We start from the raw sequence: 27,528 nt of genomic DNA, 5'->3' as shown, positions 1-27,528 counted from the left end.
ATGTCCCAAAGCTAATATTTACCACACACACACACGGGTCAGAGATTTATAGCATTGTTCGTTTATGCGGCTCATAAAACAGCAAACAACTACACTCCACCTGGGCTTAGCAGAATGTAGTGCAGTATTAGATGTCCAAGAGACTGGAGTACACTCTATCTCTCTTTCTCTGTGTGTCTAAAAAAGCCATGATTGATTCTGCTCTATCACCATATTATAATTTTAATCATATTTTAACACATTTTAGTTGAGAGTGCTCCCTGGGGTGTCCCTGTGGAAATGACAAGAGGCAACTGTGGGCTTAGAATTGCTGTGAACACAGGAACAGTGATGAATAATCAAGTGTAGAGGGATTAAAAGAATACACATGCCATTACAGAAAAAGATGAATCAGTCGTATATAAATTGTAAATTTTTGTTTTATAACACTTTTATGCTGACATACAGTTCGGGTTTTTCCAAACATACCTGCAGACTGAGAAATAGCTAAAGCAACACTGGAGTGACAGTTGAAGTCATCTGGAATGAAGGCAGTTCAGTGACATTCTTCATATCCTGAACAGTTTTGCAATGAGGACTGGGAAAGTGTTACCAGATATACTGTAGTTGTCCTTTCTTAGATATTAAGTGTTACAGGAGGTCAATTTAAACAGCCAAGCATTAAAGATATACCCAGTGATTTTGCCAGAAGCTAAACTATCTGTTCTGAGACTCAAAAAATAGCTTTCAGTATCCTCTCGATGCTATACCCGAAAATCAAATGTTGGTGTGCTGCCTAGGCTAGAATGTCTAAATGGTAGTGAACTGACAGGGAACATGATTTTCCTGGTTCAATGTTGGTAGTACACATCTCCTATTAACCTGGATGCAATTATTTTATTAACAGCTACCTGAATGTGAAGACAACTTCTACAAATGTTACAAAATGTGTTCTGACTTAAAAATCACTGACCCCACCTTTAAAGCATGCCTTTTTTGAGACTTGAAAATGTTTCGATTCCTTATATTCTTATGAATTCTCCATTCAGCTTGTATAGACACCACCAATCACCAGATCTCAACCAGATATGACACCTATCAGAGATTTTGGCCAATCTATCAGACAGTGCTCTCCACCATCATCATCAAAACACCAACTCAATATCAAGCCGCCTCAATTCCAGAGACATTCAGGCTGTTCTGGAGACTTGCGTTGGCCTCTGCTAAGACACCAGTGCACAAATTTTTCTAGAGAAACAGGACATTTCAGACAAAGGAAAATACATCTGAATTGTAAATGGTGCAATCAGTCGATATTCAAAATGGCTGAAATTGTATACGTAGTGCATATAGAGTATATACTGTATGTACTTCATGAACCCCCTTCCCATAATTGTTACAATCCTTCAGGCCTCATTTTTTTTCTGGTTGACTATTTATAATTACTAATTCAAACGCTAAATGACAAAGGTATGGCTCTCATTCACCTTTCATATGCGTTCATTCATGGAGGCTACAGTCTCACCTGAAATAAGCACAAGATCTAAAAATACCCTGAGAGTGCAGGGAGGTGGCCTGGTAAGTGAATGTACTTGGCCACATGGGAATGGCATACTGGCTGTTGTTCCTAACACAGTCCCCTCTGAAAGCATTGGAAGGGCAAGGCCAATTCTTTTGTTTTTCTATACACTAAAGACATTTTGGTTTGAGATCAAAAGATGAATATGAGACAATAGATAAAATTTCAGCTTTCACTTCCTGATATTTATATTTAGATGTGTTAAACAACTTGGCATCTTTTGTGGCAGAACACCCAATTTTTAGATGTTCAGTGTATAGTAAAAACAAAATAATTGGCCTTGCTGTTCTAATACATTCGGAGGGGACTATATATTTTTCACCTTTTATGATGCCCATGCTAGAGCATGACTTTATATACAACAGTTATTTCCGGTCCACTAATTTGATTGGACGAGCATCATTCCAAAAGTGCTTATATTTAGTATAAATACACGGTGATGTTTCACTGTGTGTATCACTCCTCTCGTCTGTTTTCTCCATGTGAAATTTCAATTCTAGCAACAGTCCCACTGAAACGGTTACTACAGTAGATTACTACAGTGGACATGACAAACAATACATTTTGCATGAATATAATTTCTAACTTAAAATACCTTTAACGGGAATGTACAAATCAGTGTGAGCTAGCTAGCTAGCCAGGGCTATTAGTGAGTGCGACTTCTCCTGGATCTATTTCTGTGGAGCAAAAATAAACAAATTATTTGGCCATATTGTGTCCGAAATGTCAGTTGTTTGATATTAATTTCTTATCTATAAGACTGTTGCATAAAAGCAATATCACACCGTAATCATGCTGTTATATTACCTGCAGCATTTGGCCTGCAGCTTTGTGTCTACGGCCAAATCATGCTGTACTGATATTTGGTATAACCGCACTTTTGCTCATGCGATATTACTTAAATATATCAAGCTTTATTGCTCACTTGTAGTCTACAAGCTAGAAGCCTAGTTTACATGGTAAAACTATCCATATATACACTCATCCCATATTCTACACTTCTCTTTCATATTTCCTTTTCTCATCCCAACATTAACCCACTATTTTGATAATTCTATCAAGCTAGAGACAGCAAACTCATGGATTTTAGTATTACCCAATTTATTAATCTACAACCAACAAGTTTGATCTTTTGACTCTGTTCATGAGTGCATTTTATACTGACAGCACTAATTTGACAGGTACAGTATGTTTATTCAAAATAAAGTAGAAGTGAAACAGAACACACTCTACGCATCCAGCTGATAACGGATGACCAGAACTGAATAACCATGAGCAACAAGTGTCATCAAGCACATCAATAGAATAATACATATGTTATTATACATGTATATCTACAATAACACATTCATGTGGCACACTGAGAGGATGAGTATCGAGTGGGTTTCAGTATGTATTCAGTAGTACTGAAAGAACTATGCTTCAACACTGCTGCCAATTCCAATGTCCCTTCTCTATTACATAAAAACATACAGATGTTCAAACCATCACTGTACACTAATCTTACTTTTTCCATAACATTTCTCTATGGCTTTTCTTGGAGTTAGGCTTTCTATAGGCTTGGCTACTGTCATTTATTGCATAACACTCAGTGTCTCCTCTCATATCTTATTTAATAGATTTCACAAACACAGTCAAGGTAGAGATTTAAGTTTGTACCAGTGAAATACAGGTATTGATTGCCGCTGGAACAACAATGCAGTGGAGCGGAAATGTGAAACCAGATAGAAAGGGCCTCCCTCGTGAAGAAGTTCCAAGGTGTCTGTGTATCTCTGTCTCGCCTTGGGAGTCACTGGGCCATTGGAGATGCCTTGAAACAAGAGTATGGGCTAGGAATAGCAATGCAACAGAGAGTTGTGTCCAGAATTTTAGCTACAGTATATTTGACAACAGATTATACAGCAAATTGTCCACCCTGGCGGATCTATGAAAGAGAAAAATTTAGCATACGTTTCGTAGACCTGGGACAAGAGATAATCCTCCAAATATTTGGAAATATTACTTTCAGAGCTGTCCAGAAAGTGAACAGAGCTTTAAAGGGGGAATTAAAGAGGGAATTGGGAATCAAGATTTTTTTTTCCCACACATAAGACTTTCATCAGGAGAGCCTAGAGACTGAGCCCAGCGTCAAACACAAATCCACTGCAGAGTTTGTGTGCAGATTGGCAAATTTCAGAACAGCTATAGATCTCAGTGTCCTGTTCAGACAGCCAGTCTGGACAGGCCCACAGGCCAAGACTGATTATCATGAGAATAATTGAGAGAGAGAGGAAGAGTCAGTGCAGCTTTTAATAGAGCCACTTCTATCTTCATGCTGATAAATAATGTACACCAGTCAGCAAATTTGGATTTAACAGATGGTATTGACCTTTTTGGGTAGATAGGAGGGAGATGAGGCAAGGAGGAGGGGGCAGAGAGAGACAGAGACAAAGAATGAGTGAGAGAAACCTAAAGAGTGGAAGCACCAGAATTACCGAGGGGACTTAAAGACTAACCCATCCATCATGCCAGTTGATTTGTTTTGCAGATTGTTTTACAGCTGCTGTGCGACACAGAGTACTGCATAACCAAGTAAATAAATGACAAAAAGGGAAGAATCCTGCATTAAGGTATTTGGACCTTGAGCCCACGGCATCCTACTTTCACATTCAGCGTGCACTCATAAACAGACTAGAGAGGCTATAGCTGTCTATTAAGTTTGTCTGTCCATTTATATTCTATTATCCCATGCCCCTTATCATTTTTTACTCAAACACTTTATCTTATCTAATTATCTTATCTACTTGAAACTAAAGGTCCATCAGAGAGTCTGTGTCCTTTACAGGCTCCAGATGGCTGTCACCAAGTCTATAACTTAACATTTCATCTGGCATTTCCACGCTGCATTCACAAGCAGCACTACATCATTCTATTGCCCTATTCAGATTTGCCACAGACTTATTCAGAGCTGCATTTGGGATGAAGCCATTGTTCAGCAGACGAGAAAGAGAGGGTTTGCAGTATTCATTATAACACCTGCAATGTACGTTGGAGCACCACATGGGACACCAGCAAAAGACAAACCACTAGTGAAAAGACAAGTGACCAGAAATGTCTGTGATGATATAAACACAGATATTAGCTGTTCCTTATAGGAGAAGGACAGGGTGTGCACAAATGAGTAGCAACACTTGCAGTACACTGGAACCTGCATAGAACAAGACCAAGTAATATACCAGGCATCTTCATAAGATATGGTTATAAACATATATTACACACTTGTTCTTTGTCTAGTGCCATGTACTGTGACATACATACATGGATATACAGTGCATTCAGAATTCAGACCCCCTCACTTTTCCCCCCATGTTGTTGTTACTTTTTCCTTCTTTATTTTTTTTATTTTTATTATTATTTTTTTAAACCTGTCTGCAATCATGTATATACATGTTTGGCGCCCATCACAATCAATTTTTATATTTAGATATTTATATTTTCACAGGAGAAATCATGGCATATCCTCAGATTTGTGTTGTTTTAATGATAAACAAAGGAGCCGGAAGGAACACTGCAGTTAGTAGTCTGATTTGCTTAAAAAGAAGAACAGTGTCATCTAGTGGTTCCACGCATCCAGTGAGTTAAACACATTAGTAAACTAAAAAAAATTACATAGAACATATTCAAAAACTTAAAAGGCACATGGCCCTCCTGTTAGAGCCTATTTACCACACTACATACAGAGGGCTTCTGAAACATACTGACTATCTTTGTATCTTTGTATCTAACTAAATAAGGACACATACACAAGACTGATACATGAATTTTATTGTCAATACAATGACAATAAAATTCTTATGGGAACGCTCGAGGAAACTGTTTATACATAAGGCATAAAATACACACCCATTTGTTTTACTATCTTCCAATAACATATTTATTAATGAGGCTAATTAATGATATGCCTACTCCTAAATATTACTTTGGCCACTTTGAGATGAGGAAATGTGTAAATATGCTGTGAGAGTGTCAGCGTAGGTCTAGGTGACTGGACTCATTCCTCTTGCCATCTTGTCATCAGTGTCATCTTACCTCTTGTCATCTTGTCATCAGTGGACTGGGATCTAACAGCAGGCCTAATTCTAGGCAAACAGGCTTGTGTTTTAATCTTGAATACATTTCCCTCCTCATCCTAGTGGCCTTCATCAAGTTCACTTGCTTAGACTTACCATAATAGATGATTAAAATGACCTGGATGATTAAACACTCATGCGGTGACAACCACACAGAGTTTGGCCAATAGGCAGAGGGAAACAGATCATCAAGACCTCAAGGCCTCTCTTAAGCCAGCATGATTCTGCTGGAAAGCACTCAGCTTACAAGAAATCTGTTTCAGAGAAGTGTCTAAAAAGTTTCTTGGACTCAGCAGCATGGATTTCAGCAACACTACATGCTTCAGCTGAAGCCAGCAACCAAGTGCAATAAAATCATTTTAACAAAATAAAAGTCAGTTGTACAAAGGAAAGATAAGAAGAAAAGATAAGATGAAAAAAAGTAGTAGTAGTAGTAGTAATAGTAGTAGTAGTAGAAGAACAAGAGGGTTTTTTTGACAATATTTCTTTTTGCTGAATGAATGAATATGAAAAATTCTGAAATACATTTGAGTTAAAACAGATGTAAAATTTTGCATGTGAAAACAACTAAAACCCAAACAACAAATGAATAAATAGTGTATGCATTTTTTACAAGTTAAAAATATATATATATATATATATATATATATATATATATATATATATATATATATATACCTTATGCACAAGTATGTGTAACTTACTTTTTAAAAAAAAAAACCTCAAAATTATAATTTAAAGGACTTTCAAATTTATCAATTTGTACTGTTCATTAAAAGTTTTTACCCCTCACCCCCCCCACACACACTTTTTAAAGTACATTATTGTTTGCTTCTCTGACAGTTTATTCTGTTTAACAGAAATTCTTCGAGAAAAGCTGAACTCTCTGACAAGCTTTTACTTTATGACAGAAGTTTACCGCTCTGAGAGTTTTCTGCTCTTTGACAGAAGTTTACCCCTCTCTGTTTGCCTCTCTCGGCCATGTTGACTGCTTCTGGCTTCACCCTATTTGTTGCAGGGGTCGAAACAAGCCCAACTCTTCCAAAAGAAAAAAATCTCAGTAGAGGGAAAAAGGTGGTCCCGTCCTGAAAACACCGCTTCGCTTCGAAGCAACAGCCCACAAACTCTTTCTTGGTCGATGAAAAAGTTAGTGTCGGCTTTCTGTGTCCACCATGTGGCTGTTAGTGAGTGTGGGAAGAGGAGCTGAGTCGGAGTGTTTGAAGCGGAGGAAAGTTGGAGAAAAGCTGCGCTAATAAAATGGAGAGAACAGCTGAGAGTGGGCTGAGGAGGCTGGCGGCGCTGGAGACCTCTGCAATCCTGCCCTCTTACTCCCTGCGTCGAGTGCCACAAAAACAGCGAGAAGGTGACGCTTAAACAAATACTTTCTCCCTTTTAAATTTTTGATTCAAATTGAGTTGTCTTAAAACCTAGAAACACAAGTGGGACTTAAAAAAACAAAACAAAGCACCCATTTAGCGCGTGACCGTTTACCTTTTCGTCCAGGCCTCGTGAAGACAGTTAGGTGCGGGAGCTGTGTAACATCGCCTCACACTCTTTGTTTTAGACATGTTTCTACACTGAGGAAAATATAGAGCGCTTGAGTTTCCTAGTCGCTCGTTTTATAAAGTTATGGCCATTTTAACATCAGAAACTTTTCTGTTCATTGTGTATGAGGTGAGCTGTGCCTGTTTACTTCAACCCTAAATAAAGTTAGTTAACATTTTTTTGGCTACATTCCTTTCACTCGGGTTACCGTAAAGAAAGCCGCCGCTACCGCCGTAAAGCGCCTCGGACCTGTTGCAGCGCCTTGTTTCATGTCTTTACTGCTGTTTTACAGTGTCGCATTCTATCATTTCAGCTTGTCTTGTTGGACTGGAGCAGGTTTCTCAGCTCCACTCCGGGAACCCGCTGACCTGTACACTTACACCCCTTACTAACTCCCAGCACTCCTGAAACACCTGACACACCTGAAACAGGGCGCGCACACACCTGAAACAGGGCGCGCGCACACCTGAAACAGCGCACGCACACACCTGAAACAGGGCGCACACACCTGAAACAGCGCACGCACACACCTGAAACAGCGCACGCACACACACCTGAAACAGCGCACGCACACACACCTGAAACAGCACACGCACACACCTGAAACAGGGCACGCACACTTGAAACAGCGCGCGCACACACCTGAAACAGGGCGCGCACACCTGAAACAGCGCACGCACACACACCTGAAACAGCGCACGCACACACACCTGAAACAGCGCACGCACACACACCTGAAACAGCACACGCACACACCTGAAACAGGGCACGCACACTTGAAACAGCACACACCTGAAACAGCATGCAGGCATCTGAAACAGGGCACACACACCTGATCCAACTCATTAATCATCATGACCTGTCATGATGGTAGACCTGTCATGATGGTGTCATGAGCAGGCAGACTGAAAGCTGCAGTGTGATAGGAAGGACCGGAGCTGAGAAACTGAAAGCTTGGTCTGACCAGCCCCAGCTCAGCATGTGTTAATCTGGGTTGGATAATCTACATAAATGTTATATGGTTAGGCTTCCTTTAATCATTCTTATTATATCATATTATATAGGGGGTAGTTGTAATGGTTAGAGACTCGGACTTGCAACCCGAAGGTGAACCTGAAGGTCGTGGGTTCGAGTCTCAGGCCGGCAGGGATTGTAGGTGGGGGGAGTGAATGACGCTGTCTCCCACCCTCAATACCACGACTGAGGTGAGACCCTTGAGCAAGGCACCGAACCCCCAAACTGCTCCCTGGGCGCCGCCGCAAAAAAAGGCTGCCCACTGCTCCGGGTGTGTGTTCACTACTGTGTGTGTTCACTACTGTGTGTGTGCACTTGGATGGGTTAAATGCAGAGCACAAATTCCTAGTATGGGTCACCGTACTTGGCCACAAGTCACTTCACTTCACTATTAGACAGTAGCTGATTACATTAACCATATTTTCTATTACCTGTATTATAATGCCAATATTATAGAAAAAGTAAGAATACAATGTTCTTGCATGAAATTACAGTATAAAATTGCATTATAACACAATTGTAAAGACATGCATAAAGCAAGATACTTGTATTTAAAAACTATTGTTGGCTTATGGCATTATGTGTAAATTCCTGTCGTCTAGGGCAAGATTTCTGACACTGATTCTTCTTGTTTTCATTCTTTCAGATTGATAGACTTTACATTTACATATTACCCGAGGAGAAGATAGTTCTCTGGTAGAACTTGGTGACTGTCCTTGTCATCCTTGTTTATTGTGGCATTGAAAGCTTCTGTCTGTGCCTTTGGCTGGCACGGGTTATGAGGATGTGCTGCCCGCATTGGGTGCGAAGGATCCTGACGTGATGGGGTGCAGGACGAGCAAGGTCCTCCCAGAACCACCAGCAGACGTGCAGCTAGATCTTGTCAAGAAGGTTGAGCCTCAGCAAACTGATGTCTATAAGAACTTTATTCGTGTGGATGGCAGTGACAAGAAAACTGGCTCTCCTTCCCCTCAGGGTCAAAGCCAAGCTACAGGTGCTGCCACTAATTCCCCTACGGCAGGAAAAGGCCAGCTGGAGCCCTCTGAACCACGGCGAAACAAGGTGGCCAAATACCGGGCCAAGTTTGACCCTCGGGTGACGGCTAAGTATGAGATTAAGGCACTCATTGGTCGTGGCAGCTTCAGCCGGGTGGTGCGGGTTGAGCACAAGGGTACACGCCAGCCATATGCAATCAAAATGATCGAGACTCGATGGCGTGAGGGTCGCGAGGTGTGTGAGTCGGAGCTGCGAGTCCTGCGGCGTGTACGCCACACCAACATCATCCAGCTGATGGAGGTTTTTGAGACGGCTGAGCGTGTGTACATGGTGATGGAGCTGGCCACAGGAGGTGAGCTCTTTGACCGCATCATCGCACGCGGTTCCTTCACTGAGCGGGATGCCACACGTGTACTCCGCATGGTGCTGGACGGTGTGCGCTACCTGCACATGCTAGGCATCACCCACCGCGACCTCAAGCCTGAGAACCTGCTCTACTACCACCCTGGTGCTGACTCCAAGATCATGATCACCGACTTTGGTCTAGCGAGTACACGCAAAAAGGGTGACGAATGCCTTATGAAAACAACTTGTGGCACACCTGAATACATCGCACCTGAAATCCTAGTACGCAAGCCCTACACCAATGCTGTGGACATGTGGGCGCTGGGGGTTATCTCCTACATCCTGCTCAGTGGCACCATGCCCTTTGAGGACGACAACCGCATGCGCCTCTATCGGCAGATCCTGAAGGGGAAGTACAGCTTCTCTGGGGAGGTGGGAATCTAGTATTCTAACTTTATTCTGGTTTCATGCGTATTCTAACAGCCAGCTGAGCTGAAGAAGGAAAACGGATTTATTTTACACACTCTAGACATAGGTTCTGACAATAGGATGGTAGAAGCTGGTGAAGAAAATTTGAGTAATGCTTTACATTAAGTTTCCCTTAACTAACATTATTTACTGTGAGCTTGAGCATGAACTTCAGCATTAATACACCATAATTAAAGTTAAACAAATTAATGTTTGTTTAAAATGGTAATGAATATACCTGCATTGACTCATTTTTATTCAATCCATGACTAGAAAAAGTTCATATAAACGAGCAAAAGTTATCATATGTGATAACTCACTGAGCTTTGGTCTCAACGTATAAATACTGGAACTTGCTATTCAGCCTTAGTTCAGAATTTTGGCAATTAACAACTGCAAATATGTTGAGTAATGTGTTGTCTGTCTTGATTATTGTGCATTTCATTTACTTACTTACAAATTTACTTTAATTACTCATTGATGGCATAAACAATAGTTTATACAGATGTTCATTATTTGGCTTATTATTAAAAAATACCAATTAATTAGGATTATTTGCTTTTTTTAGTGTTACTGATTGCTTATGTAAGCTTATGCTGAAGTTCATGATTTCATTTCAACTAGTGCGTTAAATAATGACAGTCAAATTTTGAAAGAGTTATTATTTAATGCATTAGTTGGAATGAACAAGAAAATCAGAGAAATTGTTTAATCACTGTTTCGATATAACACAGAAGGCTAAGAGCATTCAGCATAATGACATAGGTGGTAATGATCAGGTGGTATTGCTTAGAAATCATTTCTATGGATTGTGATTTCTAGGGCGTTAGATGTACCACAGTGAGTCTTCTGTATAATCTATGGCTGTTGCATCCATGGATGTGTGCTAAAAGGGATAAAAAGTGTGGAATAATACAGTATTTGTAATGGAATTGCACTAGATATTGATTTGACAGTCATTACACAGCCTAATGTAGGTGTAAACATATCAGTTGTGTCTCACTGCTGTTGCACAGATGGTTTAGAATAATTACACTTAATAGTTTTTGCTGTGATTATGCAGCTCTGTGCTGTGATGTATTCAGGGCTCACTGGTGGTTTGTGGTATAGCATAAAGACTCTGACAGCCTGTTTTTATAAAGCTACATGAGGACATGTAGACATTTAGCCAGTCCATTCACAATCTACGTTCCTAAGCAGAAATATTCCCCAGAAGGCCACTGTCACGACACCAGAAAACAATACCCCATGATTGTCTGGCCTCTCATCCCTCTCTGCATGTTCATTATAAACTTTATTATAAACCTCCTTTACCGTAAATGCTCTTTTGATGATTGAATTGCTTGACTGTCCAATACCAAATTTATGGTTGTGCTGTTGTTGCAGTTTACTTGTGTTGTGGATTCTGTGTTTGTTTGTGTCTTTGTGTGTGTTGACTGGACGGTAACCAGAGCTTTCTGTGATCACATCATGTCCCACACTAACCCTTTGCCGCAGTGTTATCTGGAAGATTGTGTGCGTCAGTGTGTCTTCTGCTTACACAAAAATCTGTGGGCTTTTAAGAAAAAGAGTTACACAAAGCAACAAAAGCAAGTATTCTGCCCTCTGTGTTAAGTTAACAGTGTGGTGGGTCTGTGAGATGTAAACAGCAAGGTTAAAAATTAATGGGCAGTTTAATTTGTCATATTAGTCAGGTTAAATGTTTACAAAACCTATTAGTTTTCATGGCTCTCCTCGGTGAACAGACTAATCTTCCAAAAATGACCATGCTCATGTGGAGTAACTTTGCCTAAAAAAACCTTGTTGGCCATTTCATTCCAACAGTTCTAAATATTATGAAATTACTCATAATAGATGAAGAGTATGTACATTTCTTTATAAAATGTTTGATAAATTGACTTTTTATTGGACAACTTTTGGATCTTGTTATATCTTGCTTAAAGCCTTAGATATATTTTATAAACTCCTTCAAAAAAAGTGACTAAAACAGCTAGTCTGGCTGCAGTGTTTGTGCATTAGTGTTTCAGATTAGAAACAGAAGAACATTTTTATTACTTAATTACTTAGTTGACTCCATGCCATAAAAATACTGATATCGAAATATGCTTAGATCATACAGATATATGAAAAGTAGTAGGTCAAACAAGTAGCACGTCACAAGAATCAAAAAGATTTGACATCTTTCTGAAAATACATGTCTCTATATTATATATACGTGAAAATCTACATGGGATTTTGTTCTTTATTCATGGTCTGAGAAAAATCTGTTTCTGCATTTCATGTCATTTTCCTGCTCTCCTCACCCCAGCCGTGGCCGAGTGTGTCCAACTTGGCAAAGGACTTCATTGACCGTGTGCTCACTGTGGACCCGAGCGAAAGGTTGACGGCTGGCCAGGCGCTCAAGCACCCCTGGATTGTTAGCATGGCTGCTTCGTCTTCCATGAAGAATCTACAGCGCTGCATCTCTCAGAACCTGCTCAAGAGGGCGTCGTCGCGCTGCCAAAGCACGAAGTCAGCACAGTCAACGCGCTCCAGCCGCTCGAGCAAGTCAGGCCGAGCACGGCGTGTCAGAGAGAAGGAGCTGAGGGAGCTCAACCGCCGCTACCAGCAACAGTACAACGGCTGAAGAAAGGAACCTGCAGTCACACTGCACATGCTGGCATCGACACTCCGGGACCCACTAGACATGTGCCGATAATCTTTTATACGATATTTTACAAACATATTTCAGAGTTTTGTCACTGTCCCTGAATCCTATTCAGAAGGCAGCCTAAGGTCTTTTCACGTGGATCCTTCATTGTGAAGCCAGGCTCATAATCCGGTTAACTAAATGAGAAATCAATACAAGTTGGGGAAAAAAAGATGGCAAACAGAACTGTCACTTGGTCTTCTCTGGCTGAGTAATAATTTTGTCATTTTTAGAATATCCTTATACTTTGTGAGCTCTTAAACCATGAGGAAAGATTAAGCAATTATCCTGATAATAAAATATAATATCGGCACATGCCTAGGACCCACATGCTGTGAGCAGAGGAGGTAAAGTGGAACAGGAGTGGCGTGTACTTACGAGTCTGATGGAAGAACTCTGAGAGACGACACCCTCGTTGACCACAGAGCCAATTAGCAAATAAATATATTTCACTCATTCTCCAGTCCATCTCTGTGCTGGTGTTTTTTCCTTTATGTTCATGTTATTTGTGTGTTTTTTCCCTTATTTATTTATTGTTAATGTTTTTTTCATTGTTATATTGTCTCTGGAGTTACTGTCTGATTAAGCCTTTTACCTGATTGTATCTGTTGAACAGAATCCTACATTATGAAGTTGCTGGAAGGACTACTAAATCTGTGTTCGCTGTTTTTAGACCTTCCTGATTTTTGCTGTGAAGTATTTTTGTTAACCGTTCTAGTTAGTTGCTCTGTAGGGTGATTTTGATGCTGTTAATTGTTTCCCGTTTATCGCAGTTTATTTTGCCAAAAATCATTTAAAATATGAAGGTGGAACTATGCCTTTTCTTTCTAAAGAAACCACTTGGGTGAAGTTATAACTTATGGGAGCTTGTTACAGTGAGATCTCTAACGGTACTGCTTCAAGTAATTCCTGTCACCGCTAAGCATTTTGATTGACAGGTTGAGCTACAGTATGTAAGGCTGATTTACAGTATGTTTTTAATCTTTAAATAAAATGAACACCCCAAGCATTTGAGCTAATATGCAGTACTTATGATTGTATAAGTTTCATTCAATCGTAGACATGTTTTATATGTGAACTTATTAATCAAATCAGTCAGCACATTAAACCATTTCACATATTTGGTACTTAATTTTACTTTAATTTTTTTTTTTTTTTTTAAAGAACATTGGGTACATTGGATTTATCATACAGTGAATGTGCGTATTTTGTTACGAGGATCAGCTTGGTATCTTGTCTTAATTTAGGAATTTTCCCACACTTGTGAAACTTCCCTATTGCGTTTATTAGTAAACATTAACACTGTATTAGTTTGAAAAATGAATGCGGTATTTTTGGTTCTGCTTTTTCCCCACTAAAGTGGCCAAACTGATAAATTTGATGCAGTTATAACATATTAGTTATCAAGCTATTGAAAAATTACTTTCTTAGTAATTAGTAATTAGTATAATAGTCTGCTATACCTTAAAGTTCTTTATCACTATGAATCAACACAATAAGTGATTTTTTTCTTTAAAACAGTAAATTCTACTTCTTTTGGGAAAACCACTGTTTTATAATTTTGCGTTTTAACCGAACGACAAGGTTGTTTTTAAGGAAGGAAATTTAACAGTGTTATAGTTTGAATTTACATCTGATGCATTAATAAAATGAATCCTTTGCCAAATTGTCAGTTAAGGAAATGTGCCGCAAAAAAGTATGAGGAGTAGCAAGTTCCTGAATTTCCCAAGACGTACAGCATATGGAGTTCAGTTGTTTGTGTAAACCTAGTTGGATAAATTTTCTGTTTGATGAAGCTGATCCAACACTGTCTCTTGAAGGAAAAGTGTAAATATGTGTTGTGTTTGTGTTGTTTTTGTTTTAATGAAGGTTAATGTTGGATCATGTTAAATAACTTTTTTCCCCAGAATAGTGAATTGGAAGTTTTTATCAAATGTCTCTATTAAAGAGTTTCATCTAAAAGGTTTTTACATGATTGTTCTGCTGTTGTGCTTTTTTTCTCTCTTCTATTATTTTAGCAACAGTTCTATAATGGGCTGGTGTCCCATCCAGGGTGTATTCCCACTTCACGCCCGGTGGTCCTGGGATAGTGTTTGGATCCAACACGACACTAACCAGTAAACAGTGCTTACTGAAGAGGGACAAATTAAACAACTGAAGTGTCATTTTATGTTCATAGAACAGAGACATAAATTTTACATTTCATTGTATGCCACTTCAGTGTGATTAGTCTCCTTGCATACAGTTATAACTGAATCATTTAAAATACATAGGATTACACAAGGAAATATATACATATATATATATATATATATATATATATATATATATATATATATACATATATATATATATATATATATATATATATATATATATATATATATATATATATGTATATATATTAATCCAGGCTAGTTTTTTTATCCAGACTCCAGATGTTTATTAGACTATAAAAAAAAGAAGCTCAGAAATATAATAAATGTAATTGCCCTTTATTTATTTTCTGCATTTCACTGTGCCACACTGTACTACACAGTAGCACCGCTAGATGTGACGCACATAGACTCCGCCTCCAGGCACGCTTCTGATTGGCTAAAGCCTGAATCGCTCATCGCTTTACCCTGCGTATCTGTTTGTGATTGGCTGCCTTGTTCTCTGACTCTCAGGTTACTGTAGCAAAGCAAACAGCATTGATAAACCAGCTATATCTGTTAGCAAGCTGGAGCTAAACATACCGTCTAACGGAGAGCTGCTTTACATGGGATTTATTAGATCGCATTACATTTTGCTGGAGCATGGCATGGCTGGTTCTCTGATGTGAAAGAGTGAGTGACCTTCCTGAGATCCTGTAGATAACTGGCTGTTCAGCTGAGACGCGCTGTTTGTTAGCTGGGGTTAGCTAGCTCTGGCAGCATGTCTAAAGATGCACGCTTGTCTAGTTGCCTTAGATATAAATTTATTCACGAGACACTGACTTTAATTAACATTCATTCGCAGTTTAATATACAACTCGAAACCTCAAGCAACTCTACTTAGTATTTGTTACTGCAGAGAAAGAAAAGAAAGCTGGAAAGATAACTTTCTGTTCAAGTTGGCCGAGGAGCTTGCTAGCTCGGAAGCTCTAACTATCTACTTAAACACAGGATTTTCATCTGTAAACAAATGATAATAATAGAGTATAATACCAGGGGTGCTAATGGTTATCTAAAAAAAATTAGCTTAACAGTAGCAAGAGTAGATTATTGTCATGCTGGAGCCTGTTAGCTAACTGGAAAGCACAGCATTAGCTGCATTTGATTTTAAAGCCCAGACACAAAGCGACATGATTTAACTGCATTTAACTGCAGTGAGAAAAATTTGCCTTCAGGTTTGCTCTCTAGCTTTCTTCAGGCAAGCTAGCAGGTTTTAAAATAAACTGTAGTTTACCTAGAATAGGTCAGTATGTCAGCGGAAGTTACATTTCAAACACAACAACAACGAAAACAACAACAACAACAACAGCAGCAGTGATGTCTGGTTGCTCATGTTAGAATACAGACTGGTTTATCTCTCATTAAGATGTGTAGCTGAGGTTAATTTCACTTATTTGGCTTTTAATTCTGAATACTTGTTGAAATATATTTAAAAGACATTATTATGTATAAGTATGTACCATATGTGTTTAGACAACAGTGCTCTATTTTGACCATCTTGAGTCTGATTATTGAAAAACAACCTTACAACCCTTATTTCCTTTATTCTCACCATTTGAAATAGACAAAAAAAACCCTATGAAACCCACAAGATATATTTCTAAATTTGATGATTTCACAAGCAGCTACACCAAATCTTCATGGGAATGTTACAGGCTGTTTTGCATCCATCTGATTAAGAAGTGCAGGCCCATCTCCTGTGCACACTGTGCTCTGGGCTTTTATTTCAGGATGTGTAACAGGCTTACACGACATAATATCACTTTCAATCTGAACAGCGTGGAGTAAGGAGGAAAAATCCATCCTGAACAATTTCAGCTTTTATAATTAATGTTTAGAATTACTCGCTGCTGCTGAGGATGGCTCCACACGGACAGCCTAAAGATCACCATGAGATTACTATGAGATTACTGCGGATGGTACCACACAGAAACCATAAAGACGCCTGTGGATTTTCTTCCTTAGATAGCCTCAGGACTGTAATTACTACAAACAGTTTTGTACTCAAGTCTCCATCAGTGAACAATTGATCAGTTTAACACAATAGACTTCAAGTTAAAACTATAAAGAGTTCAGAAATGACTCTCATGCTCATACTCGTAAGTTTCTGTTTACACAATTGCACTTTTTGACTATATAATATAGAAGGGAAATTATATATAATCGCACTATCCGCCGTCACCCAGATGAGGACGGGTTCCCTTTTTAGTCTGGTTCCTCTCGAGGTTTCTTCCTCATATCGTCTCGGGGAGGTTTTTCTGCCACCGTCGCCCCTGGCTTACTCATTAGGGATAAATTTATACATTTAAAATTTATATCCAGAATTCATATATATCTGTAACACTGTTTTGTGCCAATGTCGATTGTTAAAAGCGCTCAAACAGATAGGATTCGAAAAGCTTCAATTTGCATGCTGCTACTGCTGTCCACACCATCACGCTCGTAATCTCAGAGACCACTAACTTGCCGAGTCGAGTCTCTGCCGTAACTCTGCACAACTGCGTCATATAGCTAGCTGCTGTAGAGGCCAGTGTTTACGGTCTCCACTACTTCTGCACTGGATTTCTCATTAATAGTGAATGTCACTGGAAAATGGTGACTCAGAAAAGAAGTTCTTGCTGTTTTGTTTTTAGGAGCTAACAGTGAAACCTGACAGTAATACCGTTTGAGATAGATGAAGGCTTTTCTCCTATTACACACTATTGTAACTGCACTAGCAATGTCCCCCCTGATATATCAGCTCAACACAACTGCTAACTGCATAACGGAATAACAAAAATAATTTAATATTTAATGTGTTTCAGGATGGACTATTCCTTTAAACCAGGGTGGAAGTATCAGTTTTCCCAGAAACTGAAATACTGACAGTAAACTGTATTTTTGAGCTCTTTTTTATCTTTATGGAAATGACCTTTGCATTGATTTTTCAGTGATTTGTCTCTATTTAAAAGACATGAGTAATAATGACATTGTCATAATCCATTTTTGTGTACTTGTTTACACATAGTACTTGATTTTTGTTGGCCATTAACTTGATACGAGTCTAATGCATTACTGTTGATTATGCTTGCCCTTTTATTTTATGTTTTTTTAACCAGAGAACATATGATTTTTAGTGGCTTAACTAATCACAATCAAATCTGATGCACACTGTTGTGTTGGCTTTTGATTTAGCAGTAGAAGCTCTTATTGGTTATCATACTGTTTTATTTCTGCCAATTTGCCATTTTTATTATCAATGATATTTTATATTATGTTTCTGTAGGAGGCGATTGGAGGCTCTTGTAATTTGGAGCTGAGAATCAGATTATTTTACTTCCTTATCTGCTTTAATATTCTCTCCGTGTGTGGTATGATGGCAACCCTCATTCAGTCTGTGCTGCATCACTGATCATCTCCGCTGGATCCGAAAATGGAGAGAAAACGCAGAAAGAAATGAAAGCATAAGCTATGCATTCCCCAGACCTCTCAGAGTTCTGGATCTGAAGCAGCCCACAATCTCCTTCTCTGTTTCATCACCCTTTACTTAATTCCAGACACATTTATTCAGTGATTTATGAAGCACAGACACTTTTAAACTCCTTTGGATGGTTATGAACTGAACCGGAGTATGGACACCATGACACTAACAGCGGTGTGGCTCCTCGTGGTTGTAGCCCTGCTGGCGGGGTATGTGCCCCTGGCTGGCACTGAGGAAGAGCGAACCATCTTCAGCTCTTCTTTCTCCACGGACGGGTTCTCGAGCTCGAACTGCTCTCAGCTCACCCTCAAACTAGACTTCTCCTCCAAAGTAGTGGAGCATGGTAAGTGGAGTCACTCTCTCTTCTGCTCTGGTGTGCTATCACTTTTGTGTGATACACTGATATGTCCAATTACTGATATAGGAGTTAAATTCAAGTCCATATGAGATTCAGACCCAAATTAGAGATGATCATTTCAAAGGCTATTTTCAGTATCACTAATGTCACATGCATATCCACATGCGTAGAAATAGTATAAAGGAGCAGGTGTCAAGCTTTAAGCATCCGGGGACACCTCCCATAGTAAAAGAATTCCCAAGGCCCTCCTTAGCAGTATGTCCATAATAGATTAAAGTTACCATTATTTATACTATGAGTTTTAGATTAACATCTTAACACCTTTTCAAATGACCAGTCATATACAGCTCTGATAAGTAAATAATAACCATAACAACCTTGATACTCGTTGATGATAATTTCCACCACCGTCATGTTTAAGTAAAAAAAACAACAAAAGCAATACAGTCAGAGGTCCTCTAGGTATACATCATGGACCCAGACATCACTTTGAGAACCATGTGTATAGAGCCTTACAGTAGTTTTCTGTAAATAAATCCATTATACAATAACATGACCAGTGTGACACAACCATGAAACCCATGAAAAGAAGCCTGATATACGTACTCCCGCTGTTTCTAACCGTTCTAAACGTTTTTATCTTAGCTGAGACAACAGCATGAATAGGGCCAAACTGACAGTTTTAGAAAGCATTTTTCATCATTTTTCATGTATACGGTTTTTAACAGACCGCAAACCCCCTCTCCGCGTCTCTGCATAAACCCAGAGGTTTATACTGCATTTGAGTAGAGGCTGTAACTTGGAAGAAGCCAAAGAAAACACCTCTTAAACTCAGAACTCCTACTTAAGTACTCAAGGGCAGTCTTCTCAACTACAAGTTCAGGGAGTGACATCACATCAACATGGTTGCACCCAGAATCAGACATAAACATAGTAGCATGTCTTAACTTTAAATGCGTTATCCCGTATATACAAGTATTTGCTTTAGATTAGTAAACATATAGACATATTAGCTTGTTAAATCTATAGCATTGGCTATACAGTTCGGTGTTTTAATTAAGAAAATATACATCATTCATCACAGTTAGCTGGCTAGCTTTTTTGCTAACAAAAGATGAACATGGAGGCGTCCATATTTTTTTCCCACTTTGTACCTCGAATGCACAAAATGACATCATTCTGAGCACCGACCTCCTACTTCCGAGGTAAGTCGAATGCATTACATGTACACATCCAGTACATGACTTTTGACAGAATTCAGGTGTTTATCTTAAATGTCACACTTCACTCACACTGCTGTTATCATTGTGTGTCAGCTGTGATTAATCTGATATAGCCAAAGCTCGTAAACCAACTGTGATAAGTGATGTATATTTTCCTCCTCTCATCAGTGATCTGAACAATGTTATAGGCTAAACAAGCAAACATGTCTGTATATTGATTGATCTAAAGCAAGTACATGTATATACAGTATAACTCATTTAAAGTTATATTTTGTTTGTTGATGCTGTGAGACGCCATGTTGATTTGATGTCACTCGCTGAACTTGGGGTTGAGGAGACCATCCTGAGTTCACGAGTAGGAATTCCGAGTTGAGGGAAAGCTTTCTCTGGTTTCTCCTAGTGAGTGGTTGGAAATTACAAGCTACGGCCTTTCGTTGAACGCAGCATAAGAACAGCAGTAAACGTGGTTTAGATCTGATCTTTCAAGGTTTACATATCTCTGTAAAAATGCATAACGTTCAGGCAAAAAGATTTGCAGCTACAAACTTGTAATATGAACATCGCCCATGTAAAACATGATTAGACTCATACTGGCATTTGGGTTTGGCTGAGAGATTGTAAGATTTTAATGGCGTTTTGGGTTTTGGGAGAGTTCACCCTGTTGTTACTTAAGTGTTCACATTTGTTGCTTGTGAGCTAAGGTTTAGTTCCATCACTTTTTGCGTTCATCTTTGGCTGTTTCAGAACATGTAGATGTATACCATAATACCGATGGATGTATAGAATCCTGAAAAAACTTGGACCACCAAAAACTTGGACCACCAAATATTGATTGTATCAGATAACTCGGTTACATTTCAATATTCAAGATCATATAAAAATCAGTCAGATTATAAACTGCTATTAAATAAGGGTTCCTTTCTTGTTCTGTTGCTTTGCTCATTGCTGTTGTCAGTTTCTTAAACACATTATAGATTTCACGGACTGAATTTTTGGGTGTTCTTGATTTGCACCGTGCACATTCACCATTATCTGCCATGTGTGCATTGGGTTAGTGTTTTCTGTCACTGGCTATAGTGGTGATTTTCTGTTTCAACTAACAGATTTTCTGTTTCAACTAAGTTTCTTTTCAAAGGCATAAATAAAAACCTGCTGCTTAAAAAAAAAAAAAAAAACATGCTTGGTTTAGATTTTTCACTTAGTGTGCTCTGAAGTTTGTTTTTGGTTTCAACGTTTTTTTTTTTTGGTTTTTTTTGTACATTTCAGTACCTCTCTAGATGAAAGGTCAAAACCACAGACTTTTTTTTTTAAACAAATCATTTGAGTAACTATTTTCCAAGCTGAAATTGTCAAAGATTTTATTGATGTTAGACGTAAATATTTTTCCAACACATTAGTGTAACTAATTTCTATATGAGAAGTTTGGAAGATTCATTAGGCTGAAGTCTAGTTGTATAACAATGTTTTTGGTTTATCTTGGATCATAACATTTTATGGTGCAATCAAATGAACTACCAGTTTATTTCAGCTGTTTTACTGGGACAAAAGCATCTGGTTTCTTCCTTTTAAATCTTTCAAAGCTAACAGTTAAATCAGAATGATAATTTACTGTGTTTTGGGGCTCTCTGTTCACTGGACTTTTTCTGCAGCTCTGCGTGAGGGTGAGTGTTCACTGGCCTTGGGCTCAATGTGCTGAAAAGACCAGTGTTGTACACATGCCTAAAGGCCAGAGCATAACATGATCTTTATAGTGGCCTGATGGCTGGCCTGTGAATGTGAGCTTTGTGCAAAACCCCAAACGTTTTATTCATTCACTCTTGCTTAACCTGCAGGAGAGTATTATGCACCCTGGTTTTATCATGGTGGTGTCCCAGGACTTGCTTTTCTTTCTACACATCTAGGATGGAAATCTGAAGTGTGAGGTCTTCTATATATATGTGGTTTAAAAACGTTGAACTGTATTGATTTACATTATTTTGGAACGTTAGAACCAAAATTATAATTAAATATTTCTCTTAAATCTTATGAAAGATGAATGATCAGTATGAAAAAATATGACTTCTCAGTATGGTCTGAACTCTCTCAATTGGTAAAGAGATTAAAGAGATTTAAGAGATTAAATAAAACAAATATTTTTTTATTTTAGAACAAACAGCTTTCCACTGTGCTTAAAAAAAAAAAAAGTTGTGACTAAGTGTACAGTTTTGGGTATGGTTTCTTCAAAAGTGACATGTGGTCCAGGATCACTTTTTATCCTCCAGACATCCTATTGGATTGGATTGGATTGGATTATTTCCAATGCTACACTTTCTGGAAATTATCTACTTTCGAACCCTAAATGAGAACCAGGAAGGGTGGTCACTTCTAAACATTCTAAAAAATGCCTCCTGTTTAGTGAATTGCATAAACACAGCTAGTGGAAGAGCATGAGTGTTTCTCATAACCCACTCAGACATGTCAGCTCTAGTTTCAGTGGAATCGTATGCTTGTAGTTTGCTTGTGCCATAAACAGTGAACTGAAAATAACTCACTATTTTATCTCTGCCTGCTTAGCTGCCTGAGGGCTGAACGATTAACCGGCTTTATATTGAAATCGCCATATGAAAGAGTGCGATTTTCAAATTGCAGGAGCTGCAATTTGAATTAGCCAATATTATTATTATTATTATTATTATTATTATTATTTTTTAGTGACCTCTTAATTTTTACCTGGCATTCACCACGTGCGCTGTGCCTGATAACAAAGCAGAAGTATTAGGAGAACAAGCACTGAATATTAACAGAAAGATGAGCGCTTAACCTGAGCAAATGAGTGAGAGCCAAGGTTCAGTAGACATGTTGGTACCTAAAAGAAACAGCACCTCGTGTGTGTTGGAGTATTTTTGGTTTCAGAAAAAAAAAACCTGTTCTTCTTTTGTGCAAACATATTGAGCACTGGCGCTTAACTTAAGTGACATCACAAACCTATATCAGCATAAAAACTTCATAGACAGAGTGTCACGCCGTATGACAAAAGCTCCGAGAGATAACAGATACTAGAAGTACTTAGCTAAAGACACGGTACCGATTTACGCAGTGTCAAACAAAGGGTTCCTTTAATACTAAAGGCCAGTTCACATCCGGATGTATCGCATAAAGACCGCATTCATTTCCAATTTATTTAGTTTTATTTTTTTTCACTCAAGCTACTGAGCTGCATAGAAATCCATTGAGCACACTTTCTATATATTGTTAACTTATTAATAAACTTTATTTATAATAGCTTTGAGAGTGCTGAGAGTGCACATGGGTGTCAATATGGCCTTTCGCACTGTGGGAACCTTTTCATAGTACCTGAACTAATTGTGGAACTACCCATTTTTTGGCTTTTTCCCACCTCCGGAACTGAGTGCGATTTTAGTACCGGACTGCCTTTTTCGAGAACCAGATTAGCTCCTACTCCGGAGCAGGGTCTAACCAGCACAACTGGTACAAACGCGTATGAAAACACCCTCACCCGCCATGATTTAAAACGCCGTGTAAACATACTGTAGTGTCAACTTATTTCGCAAGTATGGAGAACAGCGATAGATGGACACGAGAACACAGCTCCGATCACAGCGTCCTCCATCCTCCGGTTGTTTACGTTGTTCTTCTTTGTTTCCGTTGTTGAACGCCGCACACAAATGACGCCGCTGTCGACCGGCTTACGTCACTTCCTAGTGCCCACTGTCGGTGCGAATGCAACCCTTTAAACGGTACTGGGAAATAGTTCGCACAAAATCGCCCAGTACTTTAGTACTGTACATTTAGTTCTGGAACTAAAGTGGTGCGAAAGGCCCTAATGGGGATTCTGTAACTCTTGAACTAGCCTTATCCCAATAATTATATAAAACATTAAACAGTTAATATCCCTCAAAACAAAACAAACAAAAAAATTGCCAGAAATGCTTTTGTTGCTGTTGCTCTCTCCTGATTAGTATTTTCACTGATTGATCATGACACTGCTTTTAATGTTCAACAATGCAACTGCTTCAACAGTGGATCTAGTAACATCTGAGGACCATGAGGAGAAATGAGATTGTAATTATGTCTTGTAGATATATAAACCACTAATACAATCACATTTCTAATCTCAATCACAATTTTGCTTAGAAAAATTGCAGTTAGATATTTTACTCAAATTGTTCAGCCCTAGCTGGCCCTTGTTTAAGGCTTTGTTCATGGCCTTAATTGGTTTGTCAGAGCAGTGTGTATTTCACTGAAGAAAAAGAAAATTAATTGAATTGACTTAATTAAAATGTGTACATCGGTTCCACGTTAATGAACTGAGTTATATTAACACAATTTATGATTTGATGATTGTATTTTCAAAGTCCTGAATAAAAATCAAATTGTGAACAGCCATATTATTCGCTTCGCTGTTGTGCCGCGCATGATGTAATCACGTTAATTTAATACTGTAGTTGTTTTATATAGCAGTGAAATCACATTTTATAAGAAACTAAGTTGTTTTTTTTTTTTTTTTTAGGGAAACTATACGTAATATGTTTCTTACTTATTCTGTTCCCCTTTTTTTCAGTGTAGGGTGAGATGGCGTATTGTATCATATTTTTTGATATGAGGCTCTCGATTCAGTACGGCTGTGTATCGAACAATTCATTCAACAGAAAGTAGGCTATTAGTCATAAATACAGGTAATATTATATGAAGCGTAATTAACGTTTAACGTAATCAAGCCCATGCTCTGTCCTCTGAAAAGCTACAGGAGTTGCTGCTTTTCATGAACTAATATGCCAGCATATTAGCCAGCACTAATAACACACACATGCATGAATACACACACTCACTCATCCTCTTCCCTCTCTCTTTTTGTGCAGTTTTTGAGATATATTTGGGGAGGAAATTTTGCTGAGACCTGCAAACCCTGCACACGAGTGCACAGTAGCTCTCTTGGCCCAAGAGCTAGTGTTTGTTTAGCCGTGTTTTAGTTTTTTTACATTGTAATGCACGGCTTTTGTTTCATTATATGCTGCTAAGAGAATAGATCACGCAAACTCTATGCAAACACTGTCATTAAATTTCAATTATTGTATTTTGAATATTTTAATCAGTTGACAATGCAAACCTAAGGCATGTATTCAGGCATTGCTTATTTTTGCTGTATTGAAAATATATTGTATTGAATTAGAATTTTGTGTAACCCCCCTAGTATGTACTTAGTTTTGTGGTCTTCTGTTTTGAATTTGAACTATTTTTTGAACAATATTTGAATATTTGGACTGCCACCTTCACATGCACCCAAAATGTATGACATGAAATATTAATATTTTGCTGCACTTAAGAGAATGGGAGAATGTGTCCCTGTATTAAATTTTAAACCTTGAAGCTATAATTAAAGCTTAATGAAACTTTAAAACTCAACTACTCAGACAAACCACTTATGAGATACGGCAAGAAGTGTCCCACTTTGTACCAGCGTGGATGAAATTCTCTTTGTTTTGCAGCACAGAATCATTTACACATTTAATGTGACATAGGGATGAAAATATTACACAGGTAAAGGTTCATTAACACATCTCTGTTGAAGCATGTTTGCGTATTTGCTTAGTTGTGATGCACAGACTGCTTTTGTGTGTAATGGCACACAGATGAGCACTGACACGCTGACATGCACACCTCCAAAGTCCTAACAGAGTGTCGTGTGTGTATATACAGTGCTGTGCGTCACCCAGCCTTCAGGCGAACGCTGATTGATTGAGGTGGGGCGGTGTGTTCATTCGCGTACCTGGAAATGTTTTATCAAGTGTTTAGTTAGTAATATTGTCAATATTATGATTTAATGTTTTGATAACCTGGCATTGCTCCAAAGCAGAGCTATAACGAGCATCCGGAAAGTGCAACTGTGCAGAGAGAGAATGGAAAGAGAGGCATTGAGCTGCTTTATATATAAATAAATGTAGTGTTTTGGTTCCTGTTAGTAAACCTGGTAGCTAAACTATTGGGTTTATTATATAATCTCTTTTAATATCTTATCTCCAACCCTTTAATCTTTGAATTTCACTTTCTGCTGAGCAAATCTGAAAAATCTCCAACTGTCGAGTCAACTTCAATACCAAATAGTGCAGTCTCAGTGCTTGAGAACATGGAAGTAAGTAGCAAAGGCTTTCATTTATTTTTTCATTTTCTGCTCCTTAGTGCACACGTTTGGATTTCATGCAGGTATGATGGCAGACATCTGTTCATCTGGCTACAAACTATTCGTTAAATGCTCTCAAATACCTGGATGTAGAAGTATAAACCAGGCCTTTGCTGTGAGACAGATAAGCATGATACTCTGATGAGGGTGGCCCTCTTAGATGGAGATGTTTTTGCAAAACTGCATCTGGAAAAAATAAACTATCGGTTGAATAGCTTTCAGACTTGCAGAGAATTCCACAGTGAGCTTGTCTTGATGATGCAGTGAATAGGGGTGGTTTGAAAATTTCACAATATGATAACCCAGTTTAAATTTGTCAATGTTTTAATCAACCACTTAAAAAAAATAAAGCTGGTGATGAAAATTAAAGGAAATATTATTACCAGTCTCTTTGCTCTTTGCAAGGAAACAAAACGATCAAATCCACTTATTGTGGTTTCTGTGGGATAAAATTTCCACACGTCTGTTAAGTAATGTCGGAGGACCGTGACAGATTGGCACAGGATAAGTGAACTCTAAATAAAACACACAGCTGGGAGTGTCTTCACGATGTACACGTTTGCCATACTAAAGATTCCATGCGAACTACACACCCCTCCTTTTAACACAAACTCACCTTTTATTATATGTTTTTGTTGTAGTGTGGTTGTGCAGGTTGTGCTTGTTCATTAGTAGGTCACATGACCATCACATGTATACAGTCTTTACCTGTGCTAGGAAGAACTAAAAGCCAAGAAATGTAGCATCTCTGACGAGTCCTTTTAAACATTGCCTATATTTTATTGTTATGCATTTTTAAACTCGGCCAACGTTTAGTTAAGGTTTGGTTTTAGAGTGAGATGATAAACTGAAGTAGTGTGAAACCTATAGAATACGACAAAATCTTTACCAGAAGATTTTTTTGAGAATCTAAATTCTCTTACATTTGTCAGCATTTATCACTTTCTCATTGTATGATGAAATGGAGAGTGGCTGTGAGGAAAGTGCAGATGGAAATACATTTTGCTCAGTATTTTGAAAAAGTCAACAGTCCAGTCATACACTGTGACTACCTGTAAAACCAAAACACTAGTGGTGAGCAAAAAGAAAAACATAAGCTGAAGGCAGATTATGATATTCTTTCTTGCCGACATGCAACTCTTGTTATTACTATTAAATAATAGCAAGAAACATCTATCTTATCATTTGAAATTATTAAATTCTCTAACATTGAACATTGGAGGAAAAAAAAACAAACTTTTTAAAACAGTTGCATGGCTTTGATTACAGGTTATTTATCTTGTAGTTGGATGGGGAGGAGTTCTGTTTTGTATAACATCTTGGTTTGCTTTGCTCTCATGTGGGAATTATTTAAAGCAGTACTCTCCAGTCTAATTTAGATAAGAAGCAC

General features: G+C 38.4%; 2 protein-coding genes across 4 annotated transcripts in view; both read left to right on the top strand.

Annotated features, from left to right (window-relative positions):
* The first annotated feature begins 6,889 nt into the window (after positions 1-6,889).
* pskh1 (protein serine kinase H1) lies at positions 6,890-14,694 on the top strand. The gene is made up of 3 exons (XM_034305455.2): positions 6,890-7,030; positions 8,873-9,999; positions 12,344-14,694. Exons 2-3 carry the CDS (start codon positions 9,049-9,051, stop codon positions 12,659-12,661), a joined length of 1,269 nt encoding a protein of 422 aa, XP_034161346.1. The 5' UTR covers positions 6,890-7,030; positions 8,873-9,048; the 3' UTR covers positions 12,662-14,694.
* Positions 14,695-15,380: 686 nt separating this feature from the next.
* The window catches only part of mbtps1 (membrane-bound transcription factor peptidase, site 1), a 29,611-nt gene continuing 17,463 nt past the window's right edge, over positions 15,381-27,528 (top strand). The window contains exons 1-3 of one of the 3 annotated variants that reach the window (XM_053234971.1): positions 15,381-15,552; positions 17,724-17,786; positions 18,185-18,722. In XM_053234971.1, the coding sequence (XP_053090946.1) occupies positions 18,530-18,722 (193 nt within the window). In that variant the 5' untranslated portion in view covers positions 15,381-15,552; positions 17,724-17,786; positions 18,185-18,529. Of the gene's footprint in view, positions 15,553-17,723; positions 17,794-18,184; positions 18,723-27,528 lie in introns of all 3 variants that reach the window. The other 2 variants (XM_053234970.1, XM_034305368.2) reach the window with 2 other exon arrangements.

Source organism: Pangasianodon hypophthalmus, chromosome 6, assembly GCF_027358585.1.
Source record: "Pangasianodon hypophthalmus isolate fPanHyp1 chromosome 6, fPanHyp1.pri, whole genome shotgun sequence".
NCBI lineage: Eukaryota > Metazoa > Chordata > Actinopteri > Siluriformes > Pangasiidae > Pangasianodon > Pangasianodon hypophthalmus.
This window is presented reverse-complemented; position numbering and strand designations above follow the sequence as displayed.